Raw genomic sequence first — 10,810 nt, forward strand, 5'->3', positions numbered from 1 at the left:
TAAACACAGATTATGGATCGCCAAATGATAAAAACTGATAATAACTAGCAGTTTGTTTTTAAAGTTAAAAGTCAGTAAATACTGAGAATACAACGTTTGAATTTGTTATTTGATGTTTGTGTTGTTTTTTTGTAATATATTTTATAACTTTGTGTTAAATTATTTATACGTACAATATGAAACAGTGTAATGGCCCCCAATTAGAAAATTGTAGAAAATTAGTTCGCACACACCTTGATTTGGTATTTGCATTATTACATATTGATTTTATAAATAATCATTATAGTTTAAGTATTCAATTGAATCTTTTTTTGTCTTTTTTTTTAGCAATTATTTTCATCAGCATTATTTTGGGCTGATAAAGCCGCTACATTAAGCCATTCTGACCCAAAAGATATTTATCAATTGGCTAGTTGTATGTTTTTACTAAAGCAGTATCAAAGAGCAGTGGTGCTGATCAAAAACAAAGGACTTGATAAAGTATGAACTCTTATGCTATAATCTGAAACATATACTTTGATTCAGTACAAGTTTTACTAGTTAATGTATTTTATTTGATAGATGTACGATTATCTCTACTTATTAGAACTGGTATAAATTTTATAATGCAAGTAGCATGTCCACATTCATTAGTTAAAGCATGTAATAGTATCCATATATCAAAATATAATCATACAACAGTAGTGTAAGACTAAGTAGAAGACTTTTTTCCCGTTAGGGGCACTTTACCTTAAGTACATTCGTCAATTATTTAGGAGATGGTGAAGGCACATGTTCTACCAAACCACAGCCCATCAGTGACCCTGAATTTACATAAAAATGAACAACTGAATAAAGAAAACTATTTCTAAACAAATTATTTCATGAAATTATAAAAGATAAAAAAATCTATGATTACATCTTGTGTGCTGAAAAGTGAAAATAAAATAATAAAAAACCCTTAGGTAAAACGTATGTAGTATATTTAATAAAAGCAATTTTGTACCCAGGCTGCAGCATTTAATACAAAAGGAATAAGGCTACTTATTTATATACAATATTATTCACATCATCAAGTTATTTTACTTCTAAATTAAAATTGCTAATTTTATTTTCTAGTGTAATATCAAATTATTTATTTTTAGCATTAAAGTTTTTTTGTTTTCAGACTGATATGCTATGCTACTATATGGTTTTGAGATGCCTGGTAGAAGCAAAAGATTATACAGAAGCAGCAAACATAATTAATTCAGAAATGAATCCAACCTCATGTAATATATCACTACAGCAACAGGATTTGAAATCACATGATTCCCTTACATATTTTAATGTTTGTTAATCAACTAAACGTTTAGTACTTTTTGTTGAAAAATTAATAATAAAATAATTATTTTTAGGTTCAAAGTGCATTATTTTGTATCAAGGGAAAAATATATGAAGCCTTAGACAATAGAAATTTTGCAACAGATTGTTATAAAGAAGCTTTAAAGAACGATGTTCATTGTTATGACGCTTTCCAAGCACTTATTCAGCACCAAATGTTAACTTCAACTGAAGGTTAATATAACGTGTTCAACGTGAAACTGAAATAGAGTTGTGTAAATTTAATTTTTAATTCTAGAGCATTGTTTAATTCAGTCTCTTCCATGGGGAAATCATCCAAATGATTGTATTACAAAACCATTGTATGAAGTATTATTAAAAAAATACCAAGAACCAAAACTTACTGGCCCATTTTCTCAATTTGATATACCTGTTCAATTGATGTTGGATAATCTTGATGTTCAAGTTGCAGAATCAGAACGACACTATTATGCTTGTGCCTATAAAGATTGTTTTCAAATTACTGAAAGTGTTTTAAAACAAGATCCATATCATCCAGAATGTTTACCTATACACATATCGTGTTTGGTGGAACTGGGGAAATCAAATAGTATGTATTGTAATCAAGTTGATTATTAACCATGAAAAGTATATTAACTTATTAGTTAACAATGACCCAGAAAATTTCTTTTAAGATTCTATACATTTTTTTAAATAACCTGCAAGTTCAGAGCCTTATTTACGCAAGGACATTATAGGTATTTGTCCAGGGCCCATGCGTATCAGGGGCCCACCTACTAGATGTAATCCTTTTTAATTAAATTTTATAATAATAGGTCCTTTTTTTTTCTTTTGTCCGGGGGCTCAAAAATTCTAAATCAGGCTCTGTGCATGTTAAACAATTTCAATAAAAGAATAGTTTAATAAAAACAATAGATCGTTAACTAGTTTTAAGTAATTATTTCTCAAGGCACATAGATACACTGTAAAATAATACTATAAAGGAGTTTTAATTTTAATCTAGAAAAAACGTATGGTTATATTATATAATAAAGAATTAATAATAAAAACCCTTAACCATAAAAATAACAAACTCTCTGCATATACGTATTTCAGCAACAATGCTGCGCCCATTATGGGCTAACACCTCCTTATATATACAGCATCGTCATATCAAATCTGTAAAATTACTAAAAAAATCTAAATGACGCTAAAAATGTTGAAAAATAGACACAACTTGTTAAACTGGAACATAAGTCCCTAACAAAACATTTTATTAAAATTTATAAAATGTGTTGACGATGAGTCATCATTTTCGGGATACAATGTCATCCCGAAAATGAAACCTCTAAATATTTAATTTTATTGCCACACTATTTGTAAAATCCAACTAAAAGTAGACTTGAGAGATTTTAATAGAGTAATTGAAAAATTAAAACTCCAATATAGTGGTGGCCTACATACCTGCTTGTAATTTTAAAATGGATTTTAATTTATATGAGAAATAATTGAAAGTTTGGTCCGCTTTTATAAGTGGTTACCCTTTACTGGAATATATATATTTTAAAGCTGGTTGCTAAAATTAGTATTGATAAGGAATATTATTATTTTATATATTTACTACTGTATAATATTTTAGCATTATGATGTTATAGTCAATGATTTTTGTTTCAGAACTCTTTTATTTGGCACACAAACTAGTTGATCTTCAACCAGATCAGGCAATTGCATGGTTCGCTGTAGGTTGCTACTATTATCTTATAGGTATTTATAAGAACAATAGCTATTCATTATTAATTACAGTTCAGATTTATATGCACTTAAAAAACAAACATAAATATCCATTTAAAATCATAAAATACACATTTTTTCCTTGAGAAAATAAACCAAAATATGTTATATAAATATTTAAAAAATACCTTAGATATTTTGTAATAACCATGTATTTAATTTGCGAAATTATAAAAAAAAAAAAAAAGTTCTGCAAACTCTGTTGGACACGCGAATTGAAATTCTTAAAATACAATATTATCAATTTTCTAATAATTATATCCATGACTTAAATTTTAAAGTGTAAAATATGTATATGTATGCTTATTGACTAAAGATTAATAATATGTAATATTCATGTTAAACTATAGTATAAATAGTGCACATATTTTAAAATTTTTATAGATATAAAACTTAGAAAATTTATTTAACCTTTGATTTTTTTCATACTTATTTTTATTATCTAAGCTAGAGATTAATGATGAAATAAAAAATTGTATACTACCTGAGCTAGACCTCTGTGGTTCTCTACTTCTATGTATAAATGCACTGCAGAGAGCTAATATTTTACCTCCAGTTGTCTGCTTAATTACCATTGGTTATTATATGCGCATTTTTGAACTAGATAATGTAGAAAAAAAATGCATTTAAAAATTAAAACTGTTATTAAACATAAAATTTTTCAATTTTTTAGATTGTAAAAAAAAACTTGTTATTTTTCTAAAGATCTAATACAATATCCATTAATTATTTACAAATTATTGTAATAATACACTATTGTAGGTAAAAGAGATCAGGGTAGAAGATATTTAGGAAAAGCTACCAATTTAGACAATACTTTTGGACCTGCTTGGTTAGCTTATGGTCATTCTTTTGCCGTTGAAAATGAACACGATCAGGCTATGGCAGCATATTTTAAAGCATCACAACTTCTTAAAGGGTGAGACAAAATATAATTATGTAATACATTTTTACCAGTTAATACAAACTTTCAATTGTGGATTTAGCTGTCATCTGCCACTTTTATACATTGGTTTGGAGTGTTCCTTAACTAATAATATATTGATGGCACAGAAATATTTGAAAGAGGCATCAGAAATGGCTCCAAACGATCCATTTGTTTTACATGAATTAGGTGTAATTTCTTTTCAAAGTCATAGGTAAGTCATAGGTCTATCTTATTTTGATTCATTTTAATTGTATTAACAAAAATTAAAATTTAATTTAATTTTTATAGATAAATAAGAAATAAGGAAATAGTTATCAATTTTTATTCAAATTTTGTCATATGTTAATTGAAATGTCAATTTTAGTTGGAACATTCTTCTAGATTTATATTAGTTAACAGTGTTAAAATAAGGTTATTAAGTTGTGATTTTAAAATCAAAACTTGGCACTAATATAACTTATGAGCAAAAAGAGAGGGTATTATTAATTCAAATGGTTTTGAACTTTTGAAACTTACACATTTCATCAACCTTTTAAAATTTGTTGAAAATGTTGACAGGTCGATAACCAGTTTTAGATAATTACTTTTAAAGTGTGTAGAGTTGATTTTATCTGTGTGTAAGAAACCATATATGATGGTAGCATTGGGACTTAAAGCCGTTAAGCACATGATGATGATTATTATTATTAAATGTTGTCATTTAAGTTTCATAAGTTTATAAGCTCTTAAAATTACTTTAAATTATAAAAATATAAATACTGACTTAATCAGTAGCGTATATAGATAGGGGAGGGTTTTGGGGGTTCAAACGTCCCCTGAAATTGGTGTTAGTACGGCACATGTGCAAATTATTTTAATCAAAGTTAATTTATAATATTAATTATATTTATTCTTATTTTATAATTAAGTTATGAAATATCAATTATTATTAGTATTATTTCTAACATTAATAATATAGGTACAAAGAAGCAGAGGTAAGATTCCTTGAAGCTTTGGATAGAATCAAACAGATTAAACAGCCAATAATTTCTGAAAAATGGGAATCTTTGTTTAACAATTTAGGACATGTGTACAGAAAACTGCAAAAGTACGACAAAGCTTTGGAGTACCATAAACAAGTAATTTATTATCAGCATTAGCGATTCTTTTAGTTCATTTTTTATGAATTTATAATTTTAGGCTTTGGTTGTATCACCTACAAACACAACGACATTGACATGCATTGGATTTATTCAAGCATTAAGTAAAAATTTTGAAGCTGCTATAGAAACACTGCATAAAGCTTTGGGTCAAAAGAGAGACGACACATTTAGTAGTTCAATGTTATCATGGGTAATGGAAATGTACGTTCTTGAACCTCCTAAAATTGCAGAATTTGTAGAAGATGATGAATATAAAAATAAAAACGAAAATGAAATGACAGAAGAAGGAAAGATGGAAGATGAGAAAACCGAGGACGCAAAGAAACTAAGTGAACGGTGCGATGATTCCTTCAAACTGAATGATGACAATGATTTGATATTACCATTTAGAAATTCAAAATTTAGACTTTGGAACAAGAAATTAAAAAATGATAACAGTTCTGTCATAGAAGATGATAGTAATGCTATGAACGTAGATTCAAGTACACCTGCTGATGAATCTAGTTACAATATGGACTTGTCAACTAATATGTCTACAAATTCCAATAGTTTTAAATGATCTTAAATTTCTATTAATCGGGATAACACTATTTTTGATAAAGCCATCATAAAGATTTTTTCGAAGTGGAAGCATGTTTTCGACAAATAAACTTTGTTATAATAGCATGTAACTTCTAAAATTAAATTTTACGATAGAAACCTAATGCTATAATATATAATGTTGTATTCTTATAATATTTTGTATTAATTTTGTGTATATAACAATTAAAAATTACATATGTAAATATACATACTTTAATTAACAATAAAATGTATACTAATTTATGTGTAAAAGACACATAAATTATATATAGATAACAGTAATTTAGAGTGGTAAAAATTGTATATCTTTTTAATGCTGCCTATGATATATAATTAAAATAGCTTAAGTACTGATCAGTTCTAAACTGCAGTTTATCTTTAATTTTAGGTTTTTTCAATAGTTTAAAATGTTATAATTTAGTATTTTTAAAGCGAGTGTTTTATTTGACAGTAAATATAATAAGGGGGATTGCACGTCAATTAATTTATCGGTTAATTTGTATAGGTTTCAAGTTATTTTTAATTAAAAACATTTCCTGTGAGTAATGACAATTTGATTTTTTTTTCTTTATATTAAAAGTAAACTATCTGTAATTTAGTTATTACAAAAGTATGTGTTGGGAAGTGTGTTCCATGTCATGTCATTTTTGACATGACACTTGAGAAAAATAGCCACCCAATGGCGACACTTAACATAGGACTTAGGTTAATTGAATGGAGTTGTGCAGAAAGTAACCAACCCACAAAAAAGAAAATAGAGATTTTAGTTAAACCAGTGTAGTTTACACTACACCATAGTTAGACTAAAATCTCGGTTTTTTTGTGGGTTGGCTGCTTTCTGCATAACGCCATTAATTTAGGATTAGGATTTATTTTCGATTCAAGTCACAACACTGGAAACCGTCTCTTTAACCTACGAGGAGGATTACCAGGAATGACGTCGGAATTTTAACTTTGATATTATGGGATTTGGATGGTTTGTAAGTCGCGATCAGAAGCGTTCAGTTTTTTTGCGGTTTAATCTAATGCGTCTACTTTTAAAAACATATTTGAGATATAGAAAGGGGCATTTGTAATTATACGAAGAGTTACAGATTAAAAAGTTAATTGTATATTTGATTTTTTGGCTGTCTATACCTATTTAATATTTATCTAGGCACCTAGCTCTTGTTGAATTACTACAAAGATGGTACCTACTAAGGCAGTGACTTAGTATAACCCTTTACACCATATGGTAGATAATTGGTGTTACGTCTTAGCTTGAAGAAAATTAGGTTTTTAAATTTAAAAAAAAACACCAGCTTATGTAAAACAAACTATATATATTTCATAAAATAACAAAGGAAAGAATGCAATTGTTTGTAATGAAATACGAAAATGAAGTAAATGATTTAAACAAGGAAACTAAATAACATAGGTAAGATATCACTGACATTTTCAAAACTCAGTAATGATTTTCAATTTTTTTTTACCCCAAAAAGAAAAGAAGATAATAGAAATTTTTAAATTAAATTGTACCCTTAACTATAAATTTCCCCCGAAAAAAAAAACAAAATAAATAAATTTCAAAAAAAATACATCAAAATTGGTCAGTATTCCAGTTTTTAGGGCGGCAATCTTTTAAGGTTGTTCCACTTCAAACCTAAAGAAAAATATAATTTAGTACCTTACTATATTGATTAGATTGCTAAGCTTACTGATTTTGGTTAGGAGAAAAACAATTGTTGTTCGGCGATGTGAACCGCGGTGGCGAACTCATGCTAGTTGGAGTGTGCTTAGAATTTCGCATTAATGGACGGTGTGTACTTAAAGTAATGCTCGAGTGTTTCCAGTTCCAACAGCCACGGCAATAATAACGATAACACAATTGGTCCCTGCAGAAATAAGGGCCAAGTTGGATGTTGCAAATGCTGCAAGCGCTGTCTTCTAAGTATGGATCTACTTGAATCTAAAACAAAATTATACAAGTTAAATTGAAAACAGACGACTCTTCTTAAAATATAAATACTTTTTTTGAAAACTTTTGAGTTTTAACTTCCACAAAAGATGCAGCCACAGCGTTCGTATAAGACTTGTAACTGCTGAAACTCACTCGGCCAGACCCAATAGGATATTTGTATTTGTCAGTGTCAATACCTAACAATCAAATACATAGGAATTTATATAAATATATAAATATTTTTACACACATACGAACCTGCATATGTGACATTGCCAAATAAATCATCCATTATCTTAAACAGGCCTTGGGCATTCATCATACCGTGCAAAGCACCCACAAAAACCGTCCTAGTAGGGTCCAATTTTTGTGAGGGGTGTTTAACACAATTGCTGTCATTCATTAACCAAGGAATTACTTGAACTTCCTTTCCTTTCATTTTTCTTGACGAAATTTTAAAGTAGTAATTCCCGCCATTTGAACCTTTTGTGCACATATCCAACAACTTCTTTACCATTTGATCCGATTGCATAATAACATAAACGTAACCTTTTGGCTGGTTAAGGTTATTCGAGGTACCGGGCCATTCAATCTTGACAGGGCCGAACTGACTAAAAGCCATAATCAAGCCATCTTCAGTTATGTCCCATGGCACGCCACCCAAAAACACTTTGCACGAGTAGTTTGGCGAGCTGTGCACTACCTTGGGAAGTTGTCCACTCCAAGTAAAAACTGGATCCTTATGTAAACCATCTAAAAAAAAAAAAATTAAACTTGCCGTTTTAAAAATAATTCTATCAAACTTACTAAAATTCCGGTTAGTTCTATTTTCAACTTGATTGTTGTTACTATCGTTCTTAGGTCTCGTAGGAGACCAAAATGGCGGTGGAGATTTTTTCTCATAAACCGGCGATTGAGCTGCTGGTGAACCATATCTGGTAGGATATTGTACTTGATTGGCTAACAACGAATTCAACAAACTTTGTGTTTGATGAAAACTTTCTCCAGCAGACAATCTTCCAGCATTTGAAATGCGTTGCATATTAGCCAAGTCTTGATCAGATAGAGGTGACAAACCGTATGGATTTATATGTATTTGATTCTAAAAAAAAAATTAAACATTTCGTATAAAAATTTCAACTATTTGATTTAATCGAAATACAAAATAATTGTTAATTCAATGTACTCACTATCAAATCGGTAACTGCTTCTGGACTATTATTATTTGATAAATCTGAATCTTCTGGTGTATTTGATCGAGACCGCATAATATTGGTTGTTAGAGGATCACTACCATCACTATACGTGGGTGACACACGAAATTGTTGCGGAGCCTGATATCCATAAGACGCAAAAGACAAATCCAATTTAGGTCGTCGCATGTTTTTATTTCCGATTTCAACACCATCGTCACTTTGACCGACACTTCCAAAATCAGTCATACTAGCAACACTCCTATCTGCAAGATAAGGCAAATGGAGAGAGTTGCGTCTTAGATTCGCCAACTGTTCCTAAACAAAGAAATTTTAAAATTTTAAATACTTATTAAAGTTAATAAAGGAATTATTTGCACCTAAGTCGGAGAAAGAAAAAAAAATTTGGACAAAAAATATTGCAAAAATACAAATTGACACAGCAATAAAAAATCCAGGGATAATAATTTTTTTATTAGTTGCCATAGATATGCCGGGGAGATTCTTATACGCCATACACTGGTTTTATCTTAAATACATTTTCTTTTAAATAAACTTATAATATTAGGCAAAATTTATATGAGGGTTTTGTCTAGACTTCAATTAAGTTAATATTTATTTTAAATTAATGTACTAACATTACCATTTTAAATAGCTAGTTAAAAATTGTTTAAGTCATTTATGAGAAAAATTAAAAGGAGGTAAGTGCGGTTGAAAATTTAACAGGTAAAAACTACTTTCCACCCGTCCCCCGTCCTACATGTTAAACTTAGTAAATTTTAAACTATTTTATCAAAACTTTTTATACGCATGGCAAAATTTTCAGCAATGAATTTTAAGTAAAAGTTGATAAAATAGAGTTATCAAGTTGGTTAATATAGCTTTAGAAATTAGTACTAAAAATGTTAAAATTTGAAATAGTCACTCTACTAGAGCATGTTTTCAAATAGGAAAACGAAATATTCTTTTAACATACACGGAAAAAATATTAAGATGCTTAATTGAAATTACGGCATATATAGGTATATACAATTTCAAATAACTAAAGTCGCCGAATAAAATAAAATACTTACTTGAGCGGTGTACTGCCGTATTTGAGTGGAATAGTTTGGCACAGATTGTCGACCGACCATCAAATTTCGTGGTTTATTCATAGCAATTAACTCAGATATAGAACCGAGTGGATCGCCTAAAAATATAAATAAAATATACATTTATCGAACTATAATTAACTCAATTTTTTAATTAGTATTTAACAATAACGATAAATGCAGGAATTATGTAAGAAACTTACTAGGATTTCTCGTTGGGCTTGAAATTTGATCAGGCGAAGAAAAGAAACTATTGTAGTCTCTCGAACTTCTTTCTTGACCCACGGAAGGAGAAGTAACTAAACCTTCCGGCACGTCTTGGTTTTGAAAAATTGATCCCTAAAGTAGAATAAAAAAATTACAACAAAAATCAATGTTGTAAAAACAAAGGATTTCGCAACAAAAAAAGTCTATTAAACAAGAAAAATTGTTTTCGAATTGCAAAAAAAAATTAGGAATAAGTATAGCTTAAGTAATGTTTTAAAAAGTTAACTTACTCTTCTAAAAGTAGACATAGTAATGACTATCGATGGAAATTAATAAAGGAGAATAAAGGAAATGAAAGCACAAAAAATATTATGATGGACGACTAAAACCGCGGGATCATAAAATACGTGTTACCAACACAACACTTGGCGACGAACTGACTGAAGTCGCACATTGCCGGAGGGTTAGTCGGTCCCGTTGCTACTGCGCAACTAGGAGGCGCATGAAAATGTGTAGGCACTTCTGATTGGTCGACCGGATTACGCGGTAACCAATCAGATTGAAGAGTGTCCTACAACATCATGTTCGCCCATCCCATCCATTTTAACAATGAAAACCCTTTTATATTATCGCTT

At 29.4% G+C, this 10,810-nt stretch overlaps 2 protein-coding genes across 2 annotated transcripts; one reads left to right on the forward strand and one right to left on the reverse strand.

Annotated features, from left to right (window-relative positions):
- Positions 1-50: 50 nt before the first annotated feature.
- On the forward strand, positions 51-5,898 carry LOC126833266 (cell division cycle protein 16 homolog). Its single transcript, XM_050564497.1, has 10 exons — positions 51-242; positions 328-480; positions 1,148-1,309; positions 1,377-1,536; positions 1,601-1,912; positions 2,977-3,066; positions 3,856-4,012; positions 4,080-4,232; positions 4,980-5,139; positions 5,201-5,898. Exons 1-10 carry the CDS (start codon positions 177-179, stop codon positions 5,720-5,722), a joined length of 1,935 nt encoding a protein of 644 aa, XP_050420454.1. The 5' UTR covers positions 51-176; the 3' UTR covers positions 5,723-5,898.
- Positions 5,899-7,141: 1,243 nt separating this feature from the next.
- LOC126833455 (cytoplasmic polyadenylation element-binding protein 1) lies at positions 7,142-10,600 on the reverse strand. The gene is made up of 9 exons (XM_050564804.1): positions 10,466-10,600; positions 10,172-10,307; positions 9,951-10,066; positions 8,875-9,195; positions 8,492-8,786; positions 7,943-8,437; positions 7,754-7,881; positions 7,443-7,693; positions 7,142-7,387 (listed from the first exon to the last, which is right to left on the reverse strand). The coding sequence occupies exons 1-9, from the start codon at positions 10,481-10,483 to the stop codon at positions 7,366-7,368; spliced, it is 1,782 nt and encodes a 593-aa protein (XP_050420761.1). The 5' UTR covers positions 10,484-10,600; the 3' UTR covers positions 7,142-7,365.
- Between the last annotated feature and the right edge of the window lie 210 nt (positions 10,601-10,810).

The sequence above is a fragment of the Adelges cooleyi genome, unplaced genomic scaffold (assembly GCF_023614345.1).
Source record: "Adelges cooleyi isolate 19-005CV unplaced genomic scaffold, UGA_ACOO_1.1 ACOO_flye_CR_arks_rails_tigmint_CR_PRNA_2, whole genome shotgun sequence".
In the NCBI taxonomy this organism is placed as follows: domain Eukaryota; kingdom Metazoa; phylum Arthropoda; class Insecta; order Hemiptera; family Adelgidae; genus Adelges; species Adelges cooleyi.

Bases quoted from the DNA above. Each gene is read 5' to 3' on its own strand.
- LOC126833266 (XM_050564497.1), top strand. From the start codon at position 177: ATGAAACAGTGTAATGGCCCCCAATTAGAAAATTGTAGAAAATTAGTT. The intron at 243-327 runs GTATTTGCATTA...CTTTTTTTTTAG, and splicing joins TTCGCACACACCTTGATTTG to CAATTATTTTCATCAGCATT. The intron at 481-1,147 runs GTATGAACTCTT...TTTTGTTTTCAG, and splicing joins AAAACAAAGGACTTGATAAA to ACTGATATGCTATGCTACTA.
- LOC126833455 (XM_050564804.1), bottom strand. The intron at 7,882-7,942 runs GTTCGTATGTGT...TTTGATTGTTAG, and splicing joins TGGCAATGTCACATATGCAG to GTATTGACACTGACAAATAC. The intron at 7,694-7,753 runs GTATTTATATTT...ATTTTGTTTTAG, and splicing joins CTCAAAAGTTTTCAAAAAAA to ATTCAAGTAGATCCATACTT.